The sequence below is a fragment of the Ambystoma mexicanum genome, chromosome 1q (genome assembly GCF_040938575.1).
Source record: "Ambystoma mexicanum isolate Mex_15411 chromosome 1q, UKY_AmexF1_1, whole genome shotgun sequence".
Lineage (NCBI taxonomy): Eukaryota > Metazoa > Chordata > Amphibia > Caudata > Ambystomatidae > Ambystoma > Ambystoma mexicanum.
This window is the reverse complement of record NC_090922.1, coordinates 769397819-769423367: the sequence shown is the minus strand read 5'-3', so window position 1 is coordinate 769423367 and position 25549 is coordinate 769397819. Positions and strand designations below refer to the sequence as shown.

Genomic DNA, 25549 nt, shown 5'->3' with positions numbered 1-25549 from the left:
CGTTGATGGTCTGCCACGCCTCCCAATGAGAAGCAATGCGTCCTCCCACCGGGGTCTCGTGCGAGCACGGAAAAACCTCATTTGTCAGGTTGATCGGTGGCGGTGCCACCTGAACCTGATGAGGAGGCTGAGGAGCGGGAGAAACAGTGTACGCTGTTGTCTACGGAGGTTACTCCCCGCAGGAGTATCCACTCTGCGCGATTTGCAGTCGAGGAAGCCCCTGAAACCAGAAGGTCGACTCTGCGATAACGGTCTCTGAGGTTTGAAAGGAGCTTTAACCAGAACAGACAATGATTTAGCCGTCTGAGTGCTATCCTTGGTTTTGGTGAGCTCTACATCAGTAGAAGAATGAAAAAGCTCCTTACCATCGAATGGAAGGTCCAATACTTTGTATTGCACTTCCTTAGAAAACTTAGTGGCATGCAACCACGCTTGCCTCGAGGTATCAACCCCGAGCATCATACCCCGAGCCGAGGTGTCTACGTGATGAGCCGCATCCTCCAGGAGATCCTGGGCCAAGACCCTGGCATCGGAAAGGCCACCTCTGAAATCTTCCAACTTCTCGACCGGAATGTGCTCCTCAAACTCCGACAGACCTTTCCACATCCGCATGTTAGCTCCCGCCACAATCAATTCGGCATTGGTCTGCCTGAGCTGCAAGGCCGAATTGGCAAAGATTTTCCTCCCTAGGGAGTCCAGGAGTTTTTCCTCCTTTCCCAATACCTGAGTAGCCGTCGCGGAAGAGGATGCTGCAGGTCTGGACTGCAACGTGGCCGCAGCCACCACTGTGGAGGAGGGAGGCGGACAAAACGACAAGGCCACTTCCTCCGAAGAGTGCAGCCTGTACCTCGCGTCAATCTTTTTATTGACAAAAAGTCCCGAGTGTGGCTTCTCCCAGACTCTTCGTACCTCGGCCAAAACATCCTTCTGCAGGAAAAGGCCGGTACGCTCCAAAGGAGACAGGGTGAATGCCCCAGAAAGCACGCCCTGCTGTGGAGCAGGTGCCTCGGGAACCGGGACATTAAGAAATTCATCATGTACAGTAGCCGGTCATGAAAAGCTCTAACAGAGCGGGGAAGGTCCTCGTTGTCCTGCTCGCCTTGAGGGTCATCTGACAGGTCAGGATCCTGCTGAACCGTGTCAGGCACTGCCTTGTCCACTGGGGACAACAGTGGCAAAGGCGGAAGAGCAGGGGCAGGCACCACGGGCAAAGGAGGCGCCGGCGGAACCACCAGAGGAACGGGTGGAGCCGGGGGCGCTGGTGGACAAATTTCCTTAAAAAGCCCTTTGAAATACTCCCTCATGGGGTCTGTGCGCATAAGCGCTTGAAATTTACTGAAAAAATCGTCCTCAGGAGATTGCTTCGGAACCTGAGGACGACAAATCCAGGGACGTAACAGAGAAGGGTGCCACGCCGGGCCCTCTGCTGACGTATCCACATAAATCAAAGGGGCCGCCCCTGCAGGCAACAAAACATTGTGCGGAAGAGGCATCCGGGCGTTCCAATCATAAACGGGCCGGTAAGGATACGCACAAGTGACCTTAGGTTCACCCAAAGGACCGAACCCTACACCAGAGGCCGATGGCGTAGTTGTAGGGGTAGTACCTAAAATGGCTGCCGTGGTCGTGGCGGGAACGGCCGCCATTTTGTCTTCATCTGAGGGGAACTGCGGCACGTGAGGAGGTGAGGCAGGGGTCCCCGTCGATGGATCAGGGGTCTTAATTTTAGCCTGATCAAAAGGAACCTCGGCAGAGCCAGTACTATGAGGCCTGGAATGTTTCTGCGACATACCAACCGCGAGCCTTCGAAGGAAGGACCTCGGCACTGCCAGTAAAAGAAGAACCTTGCTTCTTTGCCCCCTCAACAGATTTGGTATCACCACAAGAGCGGGAACGGTGAGAAACCGCTTTCACCGACAGGGCCCTGCCCAGCCCCTCAGAACTGTTGGTAGCCTTAACCTCTGTACGAGGGACCTCGGCCCTAGGCCCGGTAATAGCCTTATCGGCACGGGCCTCGAACATCCGTTCGGTAAACAAGCCCAGCCAAGGCCTCGGGGCGCACCCGGTCTTGTTTTTGAGGGAAGCCAAAAGAGGCCTCAGAACAAGCTCCGGTACCCTGTGACTCAGCAGAACTGGGTCTACACACAGCCCCCACAGGAGGGGCCTCGGAAGTTACTCCGGTGTACACAGGCCCCTTACGGAGACCCTCCGGGAGAAAACTCTGGTAGAATTATTAGGCCCGACAGGCACCTCAGGGCGAACCCCGGTGACAGAGCGATCAACGCCCCTCCCGGCTCGAGAGGAACCCGGGAAGGTATCCCCCGGCCGGGGTGCTCTGAACAGTAAAGAACTTACCGTGCGTTTCTTCTTCTCGTCGATGAACGCCTGAAAATGAGATGGAGGAGTGCGTCGGAACACCACCTCCCACCGTTCCAACCGACGTTGAAGAGCCCGGACCGAAAGGGAGTCACAGTAAAAACAGGAGTCCCAACGGTGTTCCGGACCCAAACACTCTAAACAAAGAGGATGGGGATCCGCTCTCGCGAAGCGACCATGACACGAAGAACAGTCTGGAAAGTCTAATTCAAAAGACAGACAGACTAGAAGACGAACGCTAGCGAGAGCCAGAGAGGAAAACTGGGAAGAAAATCTTCGAGGATGCAAGTGCATCCGGCCCCGATCGAGCGGAGAAAAGGACTGAGGGGCGATGCGCGGGGCGGAGCCAAGGTGGACGGGGTTACGGCCGTGTGCCGGGCCCCGCGCAGGAAAGAGAGGAAGAACACATTTTTGGAAAAATGTGGATGCTTTTTACAAAGTGCTCCGGTCCCGTCCCACAGGACAGAGAGATGTCCCACAAGTATGGAGGAAAGGGGACGGGACGTAGGAGTACAGAACAGTGTTGAAAATATTCAGTACAACTGCTGGCAGAAAAGGGTTACAAGGCGGACAAGGCTAAACTGCAATATTGCCAAAACAAGGTGTTGCACATTGGACAGTTACTATCACAAGAAGGCATGAAGGTAACCCCATAAAGAGCCTTCTTTAGCATGCCACTGCCACGGAAGCTAAGGGAAATGCAGCAATTCTTGGGTCTCTGTAATTATTACAGGTCATGGGTGTTTGATTATAGCACATATACAAGATCCCTTATAAGCAGGCTCCAAGGGTTCGTAGCGCTATATAAATGCAAAATTATAATTATTACTGAAGCATTTGAGGAATTGAAAGGGGCAATATCTATGGCCCCAGTGTTAAGGATTCCTGATTATAGTGAATTCCACTTGTTTTCACACTATGTAGTGAAGATGGCGGTGCTCACATAGAAAACGACCATAGGGCACAAACTAATGGCTAACTATGGTAGACATTTAGACCCAGTAATGAGAAAACAACCTTGCGAACAAGCATTAGCTTCTAGTTCATTAGCAAAGGAGAAATCTGCCAATATCACAAATGGGTTATAATACCACATTATGTGGACCATGCCCTTTTTGCATGCATCGAAAAGCCCAAGAGCACACTAACCATTCAGAAAGCATCAGGATACGAGGTAATCATCCAGCAATAAAAATGGTGAGGTGCATAATCGTAAAGCCAGCGATGTTTATAGCTGAACCAGTAGAAGAGAAAGATTATGTACAGGACTGTAGTATGTACACAGAACACTAGGACGATATCCTCAGGGCAGGAGAGAATGCCAGACGACAGGGCAGAGAGATACTGGGACAGCAGTAGTACAAATAAAAATCAGACAGGACAGTTGTAGTGGCGAGCGTGAGACTGCTGTCACATTTTTTTCAGCGCAAGCGGCAGAACTAGTATTTTTTATAATGGCATGGGAGGCGCATGAGGATGAGATCACTGCACTCCAACTCCGCCTATGTGAAGGCCACAGTACTAACCAGACTGTCCCGTTGGAAAAGGAGTGACTATCGACGTGCTGACCATGCACCAGTGCAGCGTGTGCCCCTATTGGCCAGACTCCGACGCACTACAGCTCCCATCAGCCATAGCGGTTCTGAAGTGCCAGACACACGAAGGGATGGGGGTGGACCTCATCTCCTGCGGTAACTAAGCAGCAGACAGAAGCAAGCAGCATACTTTACAGAAATAGAATTTGATACCCCATCTAACATACACACGCGTGCCTAATATATTGAGATAAGGGTACAATTCATTGCCCAGTAATCAAAAAGTTGAGTTTCAGGGGAAAACACCCATAGAAGAGAAGGAGTTGTGGCTAAAGAAAGGATGTTCAATATCCCCCCCCAGATGCATTGTGGTGACAGGTGAGCACAGAAAAGCTGGGCATTTCTCCGACATTGCTGCAGATTGCACTCACGCAGCTGAATTACCCCAGTCACCTTAGTAAGGATGTTCTTGCTGAACATAGTTTGCAAGATTGGTTCTGTATATTGCCACTTTTATGGATACTTGCATAATATGTAAAAAATGTAATGCGAGTCACACGTTGCACATAGTGCGAGGATCAATAACACGCCCTAATGGGCACTTCCAACATATCCGTGTAGGTTATGTGGACATGATAAAAATGTGCCAAGGGTATAAGTACATGATCGTGGCAGTTTGCCTTTCTTGCAGGATCTAAGCTGGTCCATGCTCACAACCAGATGCCCTCCGCGCAGGCAACGAAATTCCTTTTCCGAGATGTGTCCCCACAATGGGGGAAGGTGGTGTGAGGTCTTGCGTTCAGACAAAGGACCTCACTTTGAAACTTTTGTGCCCATCACAGCCCTGCTGGGGATTAAGCATACATTTTCCTGCGATCAACCGCAAGCAAATGGACTTTATAAACGCCTTAATGGCTTGCTGAAAGAAAAATATCCCCCAAAAAAGCAACATTAAAGAACGGATGGTGCAATGCCTGCCCATAGCCTTGTTCGCATTGCACAATCAACCTGGATCCTACCACCATTAACTCCTCATGAAGTGGTGACAGGATGACACATGCGACTCCCGCTTGCTCCTCACACTAGAGCATTGATAGATAACCAAAGTACGGCCACTGTCCTAGTTGATGAAATGTGTGGATATCAACTCAATGAGGTCTAGTGCTTCTTTTCTCTCAACAGCTTTAATCCCAGCTGGGGAGGTCAAAGAAAGACGAGGAACAAAATGCACCAGTAACAGACTCCACCTCTTTATCCGGGAGACCAAGTGTGCCTATGTAATTTTGTCAGGTCCTAGTACAAGCCAAGGTTTGAGGGTCCCTATTCTGTACAACAAACCGACAAGGCAGCCAAGCTCATGGGAAATGAGGTGTGGAACTATCTTGGAGATGTCAAGCCCTGCAGAGGTGAGACTCCCGCCAGCCCCCCTCGGTCCAACATGTAGATTATTTGATGCAAGAAGGGAACTAAGAAAAAACTAAGAAAAAACTAAGAAAAAAACGAACACTTCGGCAAATACAAACCCAGTCAAGGAATAGAGCTAGACAAGAACACCGAAAGTTAGATTAGGCACACTGTCCTTTCCTTACTAGAGACACTCATTGTGAAAGTTTGGATTGATTTAGTCTCATGATTTTATACCTGCACAAACCTTGAGAAGTACTTTTCCGAACTTGTAGCCACACCCAGACAAATGATACCACATAAGGGGATTTTTTAATGCTTTTCTTCCTTATGTGGCACACACTTATCCCATATTAACTTGAGGCGATACACCAGTCATTGCATTGCTGAACAGTGCCAAAGTGTAGTTTGTCTGGGAGCAATTGTTTTTTTGCTGCACTGGCTCAGTATTACTGCAGGAGACTAACAAAATTGTAGTAATACATTTCAAATATTTTTTCAAGTGGTCTCATGGACAATATAAAAGACATCCAGCATTACAGAAGATGGAAGTTGCAGCTAGATCTATTGTGTTGATATTGTCTTCCTTCTTTGCACTACAAAAGGTTGTATTGTCTCATGCACACGCTTTGATATCTGTTTAAACAACCCCAGTTCCTGCTCTTACTGAAGCCATATCTGGGCGGGTAACCAGTGCTGCCTGAGAAGTAAAGAGATTCAGGTGAAGCACAGATATAGATTTTGAACAAGTAAACTCATACCTAGCCCATTCGGCCCACGTCTCTAACACTGTGCGGTATCAGCACATGACCAAGGTAGGGGAGACAGACAACGAAAGAGCTGCTATATGTGCTTTCATTCCTATGCCATGAGTACTTACAGAACATTCACAGAAACAGAAATACCACCAGTCAGCACAATGCATCATGCACCTGTCGCTCTGCACAACCAGAGGCTGATTCCAAGGAAGATGAGCCACACTAAGGTGGATGTTGCAGAAGACGTTCCCAATACGAGGACAGCTACATCAAGACTCGATAGACTATTGGAGCACTGAAAAGACAATAGAGTACGTTCCTGGCAGCCTAAACAAAGAAGGCGCCAGAACAGTGACAAAAGGAGTTGCAATGCCCAAAGACAGGACAAAGAGAGGGGGAATGCCAGGATGATGTTAACGGCATTGGCTGTTAGTATACAGAAATATTTACAGGAAAAGGATAAGAGAAAGGAAGGGTAGAGTGCAAAGCAAATGTACTCCTGACAGTTCCAGTAGAAGGGTGAAGAAGGAAAATGTAGATTACCTAAAGGAGTGGGCAGCAAGTGCAAAACTGCTCACCTGGGTAGGGAATGAAGCAGGTCCCATGCCACTCATAACACTCAAGAAGGCATCCTTGTGTTTCCAGAATGATGGTCCAATAAAGGGTGGTAAGAACAAAAGGTGAAAACTAATATCGAAGATACCAAGCATGGTATGTCAGTAACAGTGCTAATGATCCGAACTGAGCCTGCGAATCCAAAGCACACATGCAATTACCGCCAAACTGGAGAGGGATATGCTCTGTGGTGCAACTGAACTCACCAGCCTTGGTAGTGCCTTGAAGACATACAAGTAGATGGATTCCCCAAAATGAACACACACCAAAGAAAGAAAAGATCTGTGGATCTAATAAGCGTAAAGGGAGGAAACTATGTTGACAAAGATGGAAGATGCACTAGACTAGACCACCAGAGCACAAATTATTCTGCTGGACGGAGATGTTCTGTGTGTCAGTCATGTCCAGGAGTTCAGGCCCATGTGAACACCAAATGGCTCTAGATAACCAGATGGGAACTGTTGAAGATGATGAAATCGACCGTCAAGGGGTTTAACACTATCAAAGAAGAGTTGAGCGCTGTCAGATGGATGACCTTAAAGAACAGATACGTTCTGGATCTCCTCATGGCTATGGAAGGAGGCGTTTACCCCAAGATCGGGCCTTCTTGCTGCATGTAAGTGCCTTCCCACGAGGGAGAGAATGGGACACTAACAGAGGTGATCATACGATTATCAGACCAGCAGGTTAAAATGTAGGTATCGACAAACACAATAGAAGATGAAGATTGGCCGACATACATCTTTTCCTGGATACCATCAAGGATGGCTAGTGGAGTGAAAGTGCTGGTGGCAGCCTTAGAGCCAGCATTATTTGCCTTCTGCATTATCAAAGTAGATAAAGCACAGAGCAAGAAGACCACTGAAAAGAAGCTTGGGATGAAATTATTACTGGACATAGAGACAAAAGCTGATTGAGGGAGACCGACTCTCAGGGTGCTGCAATCACACCTGAAGCAGTGTCCTCTGTTCCCGCCAGGTACAAGATTCTCCTTTCCAAACAATTTGGGAAGATGTGTGTAGTGCAAACCAGATGGGGATTGCTGCTATATGACCTGGAGCTTAGACGAGCAAGTGAGATACCATGGACATCTGGGAGGAGTGGCAAAAGAATGATCCCAAGGCTGCAAGTGAATAGAGAAAGTTGCCAAGGAAGTTGGATTGACTGGTTGACCAGAGGGGAGGACTGAAGAGGGAGACCCAAACATGGCCCTGGTTACACCCATCTCATTCTCAGCCCAGCAACAGAAAAACAAGAGCTATACATCGCTTCTGGGCCCTTCCTCCATCATTGATGTATCGCAGGTGTGAGAAGCGCTACTCAGACAACCATTCAGACTATGTTAGGACAGTTTTTCTGAAGTCCAACTAAGGGCTTAGTAAAACCATTCAAATGAGGCAGTAAAAGACTCAACCCTTAGTATAAGCCGGTACCACCTCGCCAAGGACACAGAAGGAAGGTTTCAAGTTAACAGAAGAGAAGGGACACCTGCAAGGAACAAAGGCTGAAAATCCTTATAATTGCAAGCAAGAGAATTCTATTATGAGGTCCCACGCACATGATCTGAATTTACAAGACACAAGCCTACTCATTCGAGCCAGACTGAGAAGGCTGTTCCCATCAAACCAAAGGCAGGAGGATACAAAAGTAATGCAGGTTCAAAGCCGAATGTCCTGCCTCAAGGCCTAGTTCGGAGTTTGCAACTTATTGAGAACATGCAGCACCTTTGGGGTCGCTCCCTTGAACAGTTGAACTAGGCCTATTAACTGTCCAAAACTCCAAAGCGGAGAAGACCCTTTCTGTCCAATCCCTAACCACATTCCAAGCTAAGCATACACTAGGTTGCATTGGCCAATCACTGCACGCTAACCTGTCAGTTTGTATTCGCAACACAGCAGTGGTATCAGGTTCTGGCTTGCCTAATAACCACAATAACCCCTTATATAATGTGTATATTGGTCACCTTGCCAACCAAGCCATTTCCCTGTTAGGTTTATGGCGGTAACCTCATTTTTGTGAAATCATGTGTTAACAAAACTGGATGACAGGCGCCTGGAGAACACTTGGAGAATGTTGCATTTTTCATGCTGCAATCCCCATCAATGAATTGTTAAGAGTCAACTTTGTCCTATGGCTGGGTCTTGCATTCTTGAGGACAGGTGATTAACAGGTCCCAGTTCCGCTTGCATGTAAACAGGAGACTAATAATAGTTTCCCTTGCCAATATTCCACAGTTATAAGTCAGACACACTCTGTATTTAATGTTCTCTATAGTAGTAAAATACCACTGCAATTTGAAGGCCTTCTGCAGAGATCTGTACAGTATGTGCTGTTAAGTTCAAATCCTGCCAAAGTCACTCAGTAAGTCACACTTTAGGAGTCAACAATCTGTATATAGCACTTAATAGAGCTTCAAACCAGCCAACTTGTAATAAGCTCTGAATAAGATATAACATGATACACACCAATCAGTGCAACACGTTCATGCATTCGAAAATCATTACCCACAGTAACTGAGCAGAATATAAAGGAGAGGACAACTTACACAAACACTATGCACCCTATTAAATACTAAAACAAAAATCAAGGTGGCTATGAAGTAATGTAGTATTCATTAAAGCTTGAGGAAAATGAATAAAAGCCCAAGCTTCTCTTGTGCTTTCAATGTCAAGACCTATTACTCCAAACACAATTTATACATTTTTTAAACTGGAATTGAAATACCATATTTAATGTGGGAAAAGAGGAGATCAACTTACCTTCTTTTCCTTTGAACCTTTCCTGATCATATCTGTTGTACGCAGCTGGAATAGGCTGCTTGGTTCTTATTGCGGGATCCTACAAAACACAAAAACATGTCAATTTTGGGATTGTGTTTCTAATGCTACAAACCATACCCAAAGACATTTAGCGTAAAATATGCAGAAGGGGGCAAATGCCTGTGAGATGAACACTTTGGAACCAACTGTACCATTTTGCAAGAGTACTTCAGGCCCAATCCCTCCCCCACCCCACCCCCACCCAACTGGAGGGGTACTGTAGTATTTTTACATTTAGGAAAGCAGGTTTTCGTCTAGATCAGTTTCCTCTCCTTGCCATCTATAACCCTATAAATGGCTTCTGTGGAAAAGTCCCCTAGGCACTGTGTACTGTAGGATTGGGGATACAAGAGTTCCAGGGTTGAGTGAAAAGATTAGCACTGGCCAATCAAAAAAAAACAGCATTCAAATGCAGTGCATATTGAAGTTGAACTGTTGGGCTGACAGGCAGCCTCATTGAAAACTGCTAATGTTTCAAGCTGAAAGATATCTATGGAGCAACTGGTGGGTTTTGCCATTTGTTGGGTCTGAATTCCAATTTGTGGGGATTCAGGGTTGGGGGGGGAGGATCGGCTATCCCCATTTTTAGTGAGTTCTCACAAGCTACTGTCTGACAGAACTTAGAAAAGCCCACCTTCAATGTACATGGTATGGTTCCAACTCCTAGGTTTGGCTTGTACCACACAAATGTTTGGTAGAATGGCTGAGCCAGGCTTAGAGGAGGGCTGTAGGAAGGTACAAAGCTCTAAGCATATACCAATTACCATATGTTAGGACAGTTTTTCTGAAGTCCAACTAAGGGCTTAGTAAAACCATTAAACTGAGGCATTACAAGACTCCACTCTTAGTATAAGGCTGTACCACCTGAATTCAGGGTAGCATAGACAGAGCAGTCGGGCTCATCTTAGGATGGAGAGAGGGCTGTAGAATAAGTACAATGAAATTGTAATATCCATGGTCCAAAGCAACACTGAAACACTATGCATTGTAAAAATAAATGATTTAAATACAAGTAGACCCAGATAAGTCTTGGGGGAAATGAGTATAATCACAGATCATATAAACACATAGAAAAAGAACACTATGCTTGAAGGTCCACAGACCAAAGCATATAACCTTATTGGGAACACCGGACAGGAGTTCTAGGGAAGTCAAAACCAATAGTTACTTTTAGATTACCTTCATTACTATCAGGGTAATGGACATTATCAGTTGTACCGTGACGCTCGGCAAGAAATTGCATAGTATTATCAACTGGACAATATACTTTTTGATCTAGTGAAACAAATTCTAGGAACAGTATAAACCTATAACTCTATTTCAACAGGTATAGGAAACCCAACCTTTGGTATAAGCTTTTACTACACAGTTTTGGTAACGTGTTGAGCAGCCAGGCTTATCTCAAGATGGGTCAATGTGAGCTGTATTGGTGTTACACACAGATTTACAGTTCCAGGTATTCAAATAAACTCTTACACTCAAGGCTCTTGAATAAGGAACAAGTTACTTACCTGCAACTGTTGTTCTCCAGCATGGGTCTGGCATGGATTCACATGCTCATGAATATTCCCCGTCAGGCTGGGAATCCTCGGTAAAGAAAAAATCAGTATCAATTTCGTTTCTGATCTGTCTTTCTTAGTAGTAACCAATCACTGGTCTCTGGGTCATACTGCCCCCAGCCAATGACTGCCCTCTACCCAAGCCCCTCCCCTGGCAGCCATCCTCAGATTTGGTAGCACGTAAAGTGGCAGTATGACCAATGGAAGAGCAGTAGAGGGGAAGGAGGGAGGGTTCGCATGTGAATCCATGCCAGATCCATGCTGGAGAACAACAGTTACAGGTAAGTAACTTGTTCCTTCTTCAGCATGGGGTCTGGCATGGATTCACATGCTCATGAATACATAGCAGTATACACACGCACAACCACGGGAGGTGGCAACAGGCTCAACATTAAGCAATACAACAACTCAACATTAAGAATCTTACACCTCCTCACCAGGCTCACCTTAAGCAAACAGGTTGCGCAGCACTGCTTGGCCGACCCTGGGCTCCTCCCTGGAGTCCCGATTGACGCAGTAGAATCTTGTGAAGGTGTGCTTCGACCTCCACGTAGCAGCCCTGCAGATGTCCAGCAGGGGCACACCAGACAGGAACGCCATGGTAGCAGCGATCGCTCTGGTCGAATGGGCTCTCGGACGGCCGGGCAGCGGTCAGTTTGCCAACAGGTGACAGTGCATGATGCACCGGAGAGCCATCTGGAAATGGAAGCCTTCGAGAGAACCTTCCCTTGATTCACAGGTCCAAAGTTCACAAACAGCTGTGACGTCTTCCAAAAATTCTTTGTGCGGTCCACGTAGAACTTCAGCGCTCTAGCCACATCCAGCGAGTGCAAAGTCCTCTCGGCCGGAGACAAAGGCGACAGGAAGAAAACTGGCAACACCAACGGCTCGTTGAGGTGGCAGTCCGACGGCACCTTGGGCATAAAGGAGGGGTGCATCCTCAGCCCTACCCTTGTGTCGTGAAAAGTCAAGTATGGAGGCTTGCAAGATAGGGCTTGGATCTCTCCCACTCGTCGTGCGGAGGTGATGGCCACAAGAAATGCTGTCTTCCATGACAGGAACTTCAACGGCGCAGAGTGCATAGGCTCGAATGGGGCCCCCATGAGCCTGGTCAGCACCACGTTTAACTCCCACGCCGGGGCAAGGGCCTTGACCGGCAGGAACGATGGGAATAGTCCATTCATAAATTCCGTCACCAGGCGATGAGACCACAAGGACGCCCGTCCTGTAGTTCTGGTGTATCGGGAAATGGCAGCCAGATGTTATCTTGATGGAGACGTGAGCTAGTCCAGTCCAGCTTTGGCCAGCGACATTAGGTACGGCAATACTTGAGGGGCCATAATCCGCAGAGGGTTAATCTGCTGTGCACGGCACCAGACAGAGAGCCTCTTCCACTTATGTCCATAACATTTGAGAGTTGAGGACGCCCTGGCTTTTGCAAGAACCTCTCTGCAGTCAGCCGGGATATTGTATCCTCCAAACTCTAGTGCTGCAGGAGCCAAGCCTGCAAGTTCAGCGACACCGGGTCGTGATGGAGAATGGCGCCTCCTTCTCTGGAGAGAAGATCCGCGTCCGTCGCCAGCTTGATGGGTGAGGACGCTGACAAGTCCAGAAGGTCCGGGAACCAGATCCGTCTCGGCCATGCCGGTGCGACGAGGATCATCCTGCACCTGGACCTCTTGAGCTGGTTGATGAGACGTAGCAGCAACGGCAACTGAGGGAACGCGTACAGGAACAGGCCGCCCCAAGGGAACGAGAAAGCATCGCCCATGCTCCTCGGCTGGGCGAACCTGCTGGCGAACCTCTGCCACTTGGAGTTTGTCGCCGTCACGAACAGGTCGATCTGGCGTGTGCCCCATCGTTGAAAGAGACGATCCACCTGGTCCTGGCATAGTTCCCACTCGTGGCACGAGCGCAGCTCCCTGCTGAGTGAGTCGGCGATGGTGTTTTGTATTCCTACCAGGTGGAAGGGAACCAGAAACATCCCCTGGGCGACGGCCCAGTGCCACAGATCCTGGGCCTCCTTGGATAGGGCTGAGGATCTGGTGCCTCCCTGCTTCCGGATGTAGAACATTGTGGTGGTGTTGTCGGTGAAGATCCTCACCACTTTGTCCTTGAGGGACGGAAGTAACGATTTGAGCGCCCAGAACACGGCTCGTAGCTCCAGGATGTTGATGTGAAGAGACACCTCTGGGAGCCAGAGGCCTCTTGCGTGGAGATCTCCGGTGTGGGCCCCCCATCCCTCCAGGGAGGCGTCCGTCGTTACCATCTCCTGATACGCTGAGGCATGAAAGTACAGGTGCGCACGGGCATCCCACCATAGAATCACCCGACGGAACTCCTCGTCGAGCGGGATCCTGTCTTCGAAGCAGCCCGCCGCTTGAATCCAGCGGGCGTCGAGGAACTCTTGTAGCGGACGCATCCAAAGTCTGCAAAGGGGCACAAGGTAGATGCACGAGTACATCATCCCGAGAAGGGACTAGATGGACCTCACTCTGGCCACCTCCGTGGCTAACAGGCGCTTCACCTTGCCCAAAATGGCCTTCGTCCTTTCTTCCGACGGACATGCCAATCGCTTCACTGTATCGAGCTTCGCTCCCAGAAACAGTGCCACCTGTGACGGGACCAGATGGGATTTGGGGTAGTTGATGGCGAATCCCAGCTCCGTGAGCAGGCGAACGGTCCTCGCTGTGTGTTCGACGGCAAGTTCTCTCGACCTTGCACGGATTAGCCAGTCGTCCAGGTAGGGGTAGACGTGGATTCCTTGCATGCACAGCCGCGCCGCCACCAGTGCGAGGCACTTGGTGAACACCCCGAGAGCCGACTTTAATCCGAACGGCAGGGCTCTGAATTGGTAGTGACACCCCTGGACTACGAATCTGAGGAACTTTGTGACCTTTTAAAATGGGGATGTGGCAGTAAGCATCCTCCAGGTCCAGTGACGATAGGAAGTCGCCCTCCTCCAGCTGTCCCAGTACGTGCTGGAGGGTGACCATCCTGAATTTCTGTGCCTTGATGTACTTGTTCAACCGACGCAGGTCCAGGATGGGGCGCCAACCGCCTGTCTTCTTTCGGACGAGGAAGTATCTTGAGTATACTCCGGAGCCTCTTGGGGACGAGCTCTATGGCCCCCTTCCTGAGCATCGCCCTTACCTCCAACAGCAGTTGAGGGACGCGATTCTCCTTCCTGGCCACGGGAGGAATGCGAGGACACTTGAAATTCCAGCGAGTGTCCGCGGGCCAGGGTGTCCAGCACCCAACGGTCGGTGGAGGTGGACTCCCACACGCTGACTAACTTCGTCAGCCAGCCTCCCACCGGGGTGCTTCGGTGGGGGCCCGACGCAACGGCCAGTTCAGTCCTGCTTGGAAGAGGCCTTGCAGCCTTGGCCTCCTTGCCGACGGCACTGAGACCCTCCTTGCTTGCCGCGGACTCTGTAGGCCTCCTGGGACGAGGAGTGGGCCGTCTGGCGGTAAGTAGAAGAGCCGCCGCTAGATCCCTTGGAGGCTCCCTGTCTGCCTCCAGAGCTCCGAAAGGGCCGCCGTTGCTGAAGGACTCCTAGGGCTCGGGCCGTTTCTGTGTCTGTCTTGATGGCCTGGAGGGACTCATCCACTGTCTCCCCAAACAGGTTGTTGCCGAACGGCATGTCCAAAACTCTGGTCTGAACGTCCTGGCGAAAGTCTGTCGCCTTGAGCCATCGTCGGAGGCAAACCCCATTGCCCAGTTGGCAAAATCCAGCATCGCCAATGTCCGTTGCCACCGTTATGGCGTGATCCGACGCCACCTCTTCCTGCAGAATCTGTAGGGCCTCCGCCCTCTTGTCGTCCGGTAGGAAATCTAGCAGAGGAGCTATCTTGAACGAACGCTCCCTGTCGTAATGGGCCACAATTGCTAAGGCATTGGCCGCCTTAATCGTCGTCGCCGCCGAGATGACTCGTCCCATGGAGTCCAACTTCTTGCCCTCGCTGTCCGGCGGGGAAGTGGAAGTTGAAGCCGCCGCGCCCACTGCTTTCTTCTTGGCCGCTGCCGAGAGACAGAGTCCGGCATGGGCTGGGCCCTGAGGCACAAGGGGGCGGCATCGGGGACCCGGTACTTCTCGTACCTGTCCCTCTTGGCGGGTGTCGTGGAAGAGTTCTTGAGGATAGCCAGCCCCTCGTCCCAGACGTAATCGAGCAACGGCACCGCGAGGACCGTCTTTCTCTTGGCCTCTCGTCGTTGGTAAAGAAACCCTTCCTTTTTCTGTTCCTCAGGGCAGACCTGGAAGAGCTTGGATGCCCTGGTTATCATGGCGTGAAAAGAGCCTATTTCGTCGGGCGCAGAAGCCCGAGGGGGGTGGGGGGGGTGGGTGATGACGGGATGTCCGTTGTGTCATCGCCGCCGTCGTCGTCCATCCCCGTTGCTATATCAGTCGCCGTATTCTCTCTAGGATCCGGTGAGGGGGATGAGGGGTCCACAGGCCTCGCGGGCACGAAGGGCGGAGCAGGGTGGACTCTCCTCCGCTTGTTCGGAGGGCATCCCGACAGGCCTAGTTCTGGATCCTCTGCCGGGGTCCGTGGTAACCTTGTCCTTCCCAGTACACAAGGATTGGATCGCCAACAAAATGGCCGCCGAGCTATCCTGGAGCTCGGGTAATGGCTGCGATGGACGGGATGGCTGCTCCCCTGGGCCCTCGTCGCCATCGTCGCTATCTTTGATCACATCAACGGGAACCGTCCCCTGGGATCGAACCTTCTCGAACCTCTAGTTGAGGCATATGAACCTATAGTTGAGGCCTTTCACGGTTTCCACCGGATCCTCCTCCTCGGCTGAATCCGAGTCTGTAATGGCCACCGCCACCCCCCACCCCTCTCTTTTTCGGCAGTGGTCTTCACGGGGGTCTTAACGATGGTCTGGAAAGAGGATTCCCTCCGTGGCGGCTGGGAAACTCTGGGCCCCGAGGTCGCCTCAACTGGCGTAGCCTCTGCCGGCTTCGCCAGGGCCGCTGCGACAACCTCGATAGCAAGAGGAACAAGTTACATACCAAATGGTAACATTCTTTCAACTGGATTTTCCTAAAATGTATTCCACATCTTTGACATGTAATGTCCACAGCTGTGCACTTCAGTAACTTTCAGCAGAGGGAGGGCACCCAGCGTCGATGTCTGGTCGATGTCCCTCGAAGGCCTCCGTCGAGGGCGATGTCACCGGATATTATAAATAGGACGCACAGCGCCATAACGTTTGGCACCAGTCTCATGCCTGCTTGACTGCACATAGCCTTGCGGAAACATAAGCTGCAATCGCAAAGGAAATTCTCCACAAGGGCAGGCTGGGAGGGAAATGTGTAATACGTTGGAGGAACATCCAGTCAAAAGAACATGATCAGTTGGTAAGCAACTTGTTCTTCGAATGGATTGTGTCCTCCAACGTATTCCACATCTTTGACAGACTCCCAAAGCAGTACCAGTAAATGGAAGAGGGAAAAGAATTTAGAGTACCAATTAGATTGCGGAATAAAGAACCGCCTTCCCAAGGGCCAAATCCTGACCATGGATCATATCCAGGGAGTAGAGGCATCACAAATTTTCCTAATAGGAACACCCAGTAGTAGAATGAGGTTGCAGCCCTTCAGGAGGGTCCTGACCCGCCAATCGGTAATGGTGAGGACAATCCACCTGGACATGGTCTGTTTTGTAACAGCCTGGCCCAATCAGTATCCAGTATATCCTACAAAGAGTTGATCGTCCACTCTGACCTTGGACATCCCAGAAATGTAAAAGCTAAGAGCTCTCGTAGGATCCAAGCGACTGAGTCGCTCCTCTTCCTTACAAGGATGAGGAGGATAGAAAGATGGGAGAACCACCTTCTGACTCAAATGAAATTCATATACTACCTTAGGCAGAAAGGAAGGAAGTACCCGCAGTACAACCCTACCCTTGTGGAACACAGTAAAGGGCGGCTTAGATGAAAGTGCCTGCATTTCACTCACTATGCGAGCGGAAGTAACCACAACCAAGAACACAGTCTTGAAGGACAATGATCTCAAAGGACAAGAGTGCAAGGATTCGGAGCACCCTTGAGAAATTTCAAAACCAAATTTAAATCCCAAACTGGCACCTGGAAAGGGGAGGGCGGGAACACATTAGTCAGTCCTTTAAGAAATTGAGAAATCAAAGGAATCTTAAAGTAAGAACATTCTTCAGATGAGCGCCTAAAGATAGACCGCGCCGCCAGGTAACCCTTAATGGTACCCACTTGAAGGCCCCTGTGGGCCAATGTAAGTAATAGACAAAACCATAGGAATGGAGAACTGAAAAGGATCAACATTGTGCCCTCTGCACCAGTCGCAGAACTTACACCAACGGTACAGGGATTTTGTTGCAGGCTGCCTGGCCGAAAGAAACACCTCCATCGTGTCATCCGGGAGGTCCCAATCCTTATACCTCAACCTTTCAGATACCAAGCATGAAGTTTGAGTCGTGACCTCTGGATGGAGAACCTGACCCCCCCCCCCTTCACCCTCACACCTCTTGGTAGGGAAGAAGGCGTGGAGGGCAGATGGACATTTCTAGAAGGTCCGGATACCACGCTCTCCTGGCCCAATCCGGAGCAATGAGGATCATGTGGAAACCGAACCTCCGTAACCTCCGCAACACTTCAGGAAGTGAGGGAAGTGCTGGCTGACTGGGAAGGACAGCCACCCTGCTGGGCGAGTGCCAGCTAGGCTGGGATGAATGGGAGAAAACTGTTTAAAAAGGCAAGCCTCTTGGACTGGAAAGCAGAGTCGACTACTGGAACGAAAGAACCGAAGATGAACTGGAAAAGGACGACTGCAGCAACTCCTGGACTGTTGGTTTGCCCGGTGATGCCCTGCTGCAGGTCCGAATTGCAAAGTTCACCTCAAGGACGACTTCTTCCTTTGAGTTGGGGGGGAGGCCAATCAACTTGTAAGCCACCTGGATACCATTCTCAAAGCTCGTTAGGATTAACCAGGGGTGAAGGACACCAGCTTGTGTGCTTGAATTACAGCTACTCGAACTGAAGTGACTCCATTTTGCCAGTGTTTTCCAATGATCCCGTGCAGTGCAGGAGTCCTCCCTCTTGTCCCCACGACTGAGGCTCAGGAACCATGAGATCTGCAGAAACTGCCAGGAACCAACGACTTCAGTTGCATCTTTTGCTTCATACTAAGGTACTGTGCCAACCCGATTGAGATAACGCCTCTCGCGGTGAAAGTTTGTAAAACCTTCCCAACTTGCAGGCCTAATCAGCTTGTGACCCAACAGAGGTTTCTTTTACGTACAAACTATTTGAGAACTTTGGCAAAGACTTTACCGTTTACTTCAAGAACTGCTCTTTCCTATCCAAGACACCAGTCCATTGACTTCAGCATAGGCCTATCGAACTGAATCGAGTCCTCTAGTGAACTAAAACTATTTGCACTGCCTAAGAAAGTATGTGATCTATTCTGCTAACTTGTACCTTTTTAATCCCATTGAAAATAACTGAAATGCCATTTTGCTCCTATTTCAGGGGAGCCTAATTTGTTCAGAAACTCATTTGTTTGTTATTGAAGTGTGTGTGTATAATATTGCCTCCTTCTAGTGAAGGTTTTCTAAATGATTTTGTAATAAATTAATATTTACCTAGAAACCTTGAGTGTAAGTGTCCACTTGAACCACTGTGACTGCAAGACCTCTGTGTAACCTCTTGTACTGCTCACATTCCCTCTTGAGATAAGCCTGGCTGCTCAGCTCCTACCACAAAACTGTGTAGTACAGACTTATACCAAAGGTTGGTTTTGCTTACACCTGTAGTCCTAATTTTAAGTGGTGGTCCCAGAAGGTACTGCATGCAATTCTGCCTAACAGTAACCCCTCCAGCACTCTATAGGAAGATAGTGTGTGCTGGGTCTAGGAATTTAAAAAGACTAGTAAAGTCAATTTAACCTTACATTCTCTGGGAAACAATTTATCCCAGATAAGGTATTTAAACCTTTTGGAAATCTAAAAAGACATTGCTGTCTCACTGCACTGAGGGTGCTGTGTAACACATGAAAAGATGCCTATGGAGTTCTTAAAACTGGTGACTCAAAGTTAATCTAGGTAGGTAAAACCTAAGGCAGACTTATTCTCGACAGGCTAACAGCACGTCAGGGGAAGCAAGACCCAGTTGGGGACACTCATACATTTATTCTAACGGGAATAGTGAAATGAAACCATTAGCATTACTTTTGAGAAGAGGCACAGCCAAATCACAGGTGAGTAATATACCCTTACATCTTCTGTTAGAATGGCAAAACAGTTTCTTATAAAGAAAGATGTTGCATATACTTTTCAGAATGGCAGAACAGTTCCAAGTTGAGTAATAACTTTGGTAACTAACTCAGAGTGAACAGTTACAAATCAACTTCTTTTGCAAGTAAATCACTTTTAAACATGTATTCTCTTTTCTAGGCAAAAGGCCCAATCCTTAGATCTCTTTCCCTTATTCTTGGAGCACAAGTGTTCTCAGCGGCAGAAGTGGGGTGAGGAGGCGTCACTAGGGTCTAGAGTCCAACAGGATGGTCAGTATAGGTTAAGGAGCAGAAGTCTGAATTCCTAAGGAAGACTGGTAGAACAAGTACTTTACTTTTAGAATTAGTGGAAGGTCCAGGGGCTTCACAGAAGTGGACCTAGGTGAACTGGATGAGACCTCTCAATCACAGAAAACACACCAAAACTACACAGGAATCAAAAGAGGCTTAAGTTAAGTAAATACCCAAGCCAGCACAGTACCTCAGCACAGAGGATTTTGCGGCGGGAGTACTTTAGGATCTGCAGTCAAAAATCTGGTCGCTGAATTTCTTCATTAAGAAGACAAGACACTGGAAAGACGTTTGCAGCAAGGATCACAGGTAAGGCTCTAGCCAAGAATTTCCTCACAGATGGATGCAGCACCTTTTTCAGGAGCACAAAAGAAGAAAATATCGCTGGTCGGATGCAAGTTCCAGCACTCTGGTGAGGGGCCTTTTCGGACTGAATGCATGCCTCTGGAGATCCAGTAGGATGCCCACGAAGTTTAAGCGAGATTCAGAATTCATAAGACTGTGCACCACACAATAGCTCGAGGTCCCCGAGTATTGGGGTATTGCAGCTCCACAAGGTCGCAACACGGCATGGATGGCTCAAAATGCAGGTCTTCTTGCATCTATTGGGTCTCACCAGGCTCTGGGTCGGGGTCCTAGGTCGGTTGGAAGAAAGGGCTACAGCAGACTCCTGTTACACAGGAAGCTCCCCAGTCACTGGACATTCTCACACCAGCTACAACACCATTTATAGTAAAATAGATATTTAATATGCGCAAGGCAAAGTTGTATTCAAGTAGGTACTATGTAAACTAATCCGCACAACAGAAAACCTCAGCAATACTTCAGTTGAGTAAACCAATAGTAAGACAAACCCCACCCCCTCCAGATCCTTTAATGTGAGACGAGCCCCATTCAATGAACTATAATAGACCAGGGGTAAGGGGGGGGTCCTTAAAAGTCCACACATGGTCATAATATTGTATGTGATTTAGACATTGTGCACATAAACAAGCGAACACCATTTTTTTAAAATTAGATATTAGTAGCCATAGTCAAAGCACAGGGCCTGTACGGCCATGCAGTATTTAGTGTTAGACACAGGCCGCAAGCCTTAAGGGGGAAATCTGGATAGGCTGAAGCGCTGATGAGGCCGACTTCCACAGAAACCTTTCTGTTTAAGGTTGTTGCCAATATGTTTGTTCTAAAAAAAGAAAATTTAAAAAAAGAAGAAGAAACTGCCCTGCAAGGTCACAAGACCGTATTGGGCGCCTTGGTGTGTGTGTGTGTTATCATCAACAGGCCAAAGCAGGCCTCCAACCTCCCCCCTCCCCACTCAGCTAACTGCATCCAGCACCCTACAATTGCCCTAGTTCCGAGACCTCGGAATGCCAAGATAACAGTTGATCCCCAGACCACTGATCATAAACCAATCGCCCATAAAGATCTGGGAGTATGGTCGTCCCATCTTTATTTTAAAATTACATCGTTTGTAGTGTGAGGTACATGGAGAGATAAATTATAGTTCAAAAGCAAGGGTGGAAGCCTTGGGAGTTGACGTGATCGGGAATGAGTGAAATGTGTGTGTCGGTGTGACCTCAATACTCCCCCAGTGCCAGTTCTGAGGCCTGCCAGGTGCACTGTATAATGATAGAGTAGCACTGTTCATAAATGCAGCTAATTGCTTCTCCGGCCATAGTTCCTTGGAGCCGAAGAGTCCAGAAGAACCCATGTGATGGAAGACCGGGCTGGGCTGGGCCCAATGACCCGTCATCCCCTATGGAGCAGGCCAACCTTGTATAGGGTTGCACCAACCAGCCACAAGGGTTTTCCTTTTATATAATGACATCACCTATGACGCTGTGTCTCCTTATAAGATTCTGCTTGTACACTTTTTGGGAGAATGTTCCATGGCAGCAGAATTCTGTGCCGATGCACCTCTTCTGGGAGAAATATATACGTTTCACTCGCAAGAGCATACTGGGCCATTCCCCCCTGCCCCCCCCCCCCCCTAGCGGGTTGTATTTTTACTGGTGTGAGCGTTTAGGGCCTGCCTTCACTAGGCATAAAACTGATTAATCTCCCTAACACTCATCTAAATTTGTTATAGATCATCTTGTTCTTTCTTCACTTACTTGGCGACATTATAGTATTCCAATATGAATCTAACTGTTCAAAAGTAAAGTGTTGGAGCTCTGTAGCCAGAGCAGCCCCCAAGTGAACATGTATATGGCAGGTTTAGTTTAATACTTACCAGTTTTAAAATTGACAATTATGTCATTAAGAATGCTCTGTGTGTGCTTAACTAAATCCTTCACCACTATCACACCAAGTCTAAGCCTTACTACTCAGTCACACTACCTACATAATAGTTTGGCTAGATATTGGTATTCTTCCCGGTTCACCAGATTCTGAAAATCTATTTAAACACCAACTCAACAATTTGTCCAAATTACCTTGAGAAACCCACACATTTTTGGCCTCATCATTCCTTTTTTCCTGGGTATTATAAAATCAGGGTACTTCCACAAAACAGACACATCGACGGCAAAAAAAACTATTAGCATGTCGGGCCACTGGTTCACACTCCGTACAACACTACTGAAGAGAGAATGGAGAAAGTCTTTTGGTAAAATATGCAGTATTGACTTTGTAAAATGTAGTGCTCTGAGACGATTGCGCTAAAATATCACCTAGTGCATAACAGTTTGCATAAAATATATTTTTAAAAATGGTGCGCTCCATATCAGATTTCGGAATATCATCAAGATGAAGAATTATCATCAGGACTGTACTAGGAGTCTTCAAGGCTCATGCAAAAAGCAGACTTACCGTTGGTGCAGCAGCTGGTATTGGCCTCTGTTCTGGTACACGACCTTCCTCCCTGGCTTTTACAGACTGAAGAATTGCAAATATGTTCTTAGCAAAATTCTGGAATTAAAAAAAGTGAATATCTTGTGTTTATACTAGAGTAATAAATAAAGTGAAAAAGCAGGCTGTGAAATCGAACATGATGTTTAAATTTCCTAATCTTATTTCCTGAGTTTTGAATTTTAGAGCACCGTAAACTGCAGGTGAACAGAAAGAACAAGTTACTTACCTGTAACTATTGTTCGCCAGCATGGATTCACATGCTCGTGAATATTCCCTGTCGTCAGGCTGCGAATACTCTGTAAAAGAAAAAACAGATCCACTGTCACAAACTGTGCGTCTCCTTTAAACCAATCACTGAGTTCGGTGTCATACTGCCCCCAGCCAATGATTGACCTCTCACCAAGCCCATCTTCTGGCAGCCATCTTCAGATTTGGAAAGCACGTAAGTGCCAGTATGACCAATTAGAGCCGCAGAGGGGACACAGGGAGGCGTCGCATGTGAATCCATGCCAGAGCCATGCTGATGAACAACAGTTACAGGTAAGTAACTTGTTCCTTCTACAGCATGGGACCTGGCATAGATTCACATGCTGATAAATAAAGAATACATAGCAGTACAACATTACACAACCACAGGAAGTGCCAAGGCTCAACAGAAGCAATTACTCTCACCTGCGGAACAGGCTCACCTTCAAGCCAACAGGTTGCATAGCACCGCTTGGCCGACCCTGGACTCCTCTGGAATAGCCGTCGACGCAGTACAATCTTGTGAAGGTGTACCTAGACCTCCATGTAGCAGCCCTACAGATGCAAACCAGACAGGAACGCTGTTGTTGCCGCAATAGCTCTGGTGGAATGGGCTCTCGGACGGCTGGACAGCTGTCGGTTTGCCAACCACTAACAGTGGGTGATACAGCCGGAGAGACACCTGGAGATGGAAACCTTGGACATGGGCTTCCCCTGTTGCACAGGACCAAAGTTCACAAATAGTTCAGAAGTCTTCCGGAAACGGTGCGTGCCACATAGAACTTCAGCATACAAGCCACATCCAGCGAGTGCAAAGTCCTTTCAGCTGGCAACAAAGGTTTTGGAAAAAACACAGGCAATACCAAAAGCTTGTTGAGGTGCAACTCCAACGGAACCTTTAGCATGAAGGAGGGGTGCATGCGCAGCACCACCCTTTTGTAGTGATAAGTCACAAGGCTGCCGGCAGGAAAGGGTCTGGATCTCACTTACCCTCCTGGCAGGGGAAGATGGCAACGAGAAAACCGTTTTTTCCATAGGAGGAACTTGAAAAGGCCTAGGCTCGAAGTGGATTTCCCCCCCCCCCCCGCTCCTCCCTATCCCCCATGAGCCTCGCAAGTACCATCTTGCTTTCCCCACACTGGGGCTGGGGCCTTCACCAGTAGGAATGATCAAAACAGTCCTTTGAGGAAATACTTGATTAGATGGTAGGACCAAAGAGCAAAGCGTCCTGGAGACCTGGTGTAGCTGCAGATGCACGATAGAGGCGTGCGCCAGCCCCACCTGGGCAAAGAACAAGTACAGAAGAATATGAGGGCCAGGACCCTCAGAGGGTTGATCTTCTGCATCAGGCACCACGTTGCAAACGTTTCCACTTGTGCCCGTAGCACTAAAGAGTCGATGACGCTCTGGCCCTAGCAAGGACCTCCCTGCAGTCTACCGGCACCTTGTACCCTCCAAACTCTAAGGCTGCAGGAGCAGCTTCAGGTTCAGCGACCCTGCGTGATGTAGCATTGCGCCTCCTTCTCTAGCAAGCAGATCCACGACCACCAGCAGCTTGACCACGTACAGAAACAAGCCGTCCCACGGGAAGGAAAACGCACCCCCCCATGCTCTTCGGCTGGTGGAACCTGCTGGCGAATCTCTGGCACTTGGCATTCGTCGCTGTCGCTAAAAGACCAATCCGGGGTCTGCCCCATCTGAGAAAGAGGCTGTCCACTTGATCCTGGCTAAGTTCCCACTCGTGGCAAGAGCGTACCTCCCTGCTGAGGGAGTCTGCGATGGTGGTCTCGACTCCTGCCAGGAGAAAAGGAATGAGGAACATGAATTGGGCGACAGCTCAGTGCCACAAGTCCTGCACCTCTCTGGAGAGCTCTGGGGATCTGGTGCCTGCCTGTGGTATTGTCCGTGAAGACCCTCTCCACCTTGCCCTTGAGGGACGGAAGGAATGTCTTCAGGGCCCAGAACCCTGCCCGCAGCTCCAGGACATCGATATGGAGGTTCCGTGGAGACCGTCTCCTGGTACAGGGGGGGCTCTGGAAGTCTGTGCCCCCGGCAATGTTGGAGCGCATGCCCCCACCACCTTATTGCTGGAAGGAACTCCTTGTCGAGTACAATCTTGTCTGCAAAGTTCCAGACACCTGGATCCACCGAGCGTCCAAGACTTCCTGAAGGGGGTTGCATCTGCAACCTGCAGAGTGGTATCAGGTATATGCACGACTTGGTCTGCACCGTGGCAGTCTTCAGTGCCAACCATTGCACCTTGCCCAGTACAGCTGCTCTCTCCTCCGGGGGGGCCACCAGGCAGAAGACTTGAGCCTGGCCCCCAGGGACAGCACATTCTGCGATGGAATGAAGCAGGACTTTAGATAATTCATGGAGAAACCCAGATCAGTCAGCAGCCGGACAGTCCTCCCAGGTTGTTCGGCGGCTACGTTCCTTGACCTGGCCCGGATGAGCCAGTCGTCGAGGTACGGGTATACATCTCTTGTAGGTGCAGATTGGACGGCACTGGTGCTAGGCACTTTAAGAACACCCTGCGAGCAGACTTCAGTCCGAATGGAAGGTCCTTGAATTGGTAGTGCCTTCCTTGAACTACGAAGCACCGGAACTTCCGATGCTTCGTGAATGGGGACATGGAAGTATGCGTCCTCCAGATTCAACATTAAGAAGTCTCCTTAATCCAGTTGGCTGAGCACGTGCTGCAACGTGGTGACCATCCTCAATTTTTGGGACTTGATGTGTTTGTTGGAACGGCCCCTGTAGGCCACCGGGAGGGTTGACTGTACGAAGAGGACCCTCCGGCAAAAAGCTTCGACGATC

The 25549-nt window shown here is 49.0% G+C and overlaps 1 protein-coding gene across 1 annotated transcript in view; it reads right to left on the bottom strand.

The window, feature by feature from the left end:
* The window catches only part of CDC73 (cell division cycle 73), a 1222960-nt gene that overhangs the window by 763879 nt on the left and 433532 nt on the right, over positions 1-25549 (bottom strand). The window contains exons 8-9 of the mRNA XM_069641358.1: positions 22442-22540; positions 9448-9526 (exon numbers count right to left, since the gene is read on the bottom strand). Of these exons, the coding sequence (XP_069497459.1) occupies positions 9448-9526; positions 22442-22540 (178 nt within the window). The remainder of the gene's footprint in view (positions 1-9447; positions 9527-22441; positions 22541-25549) is intronic.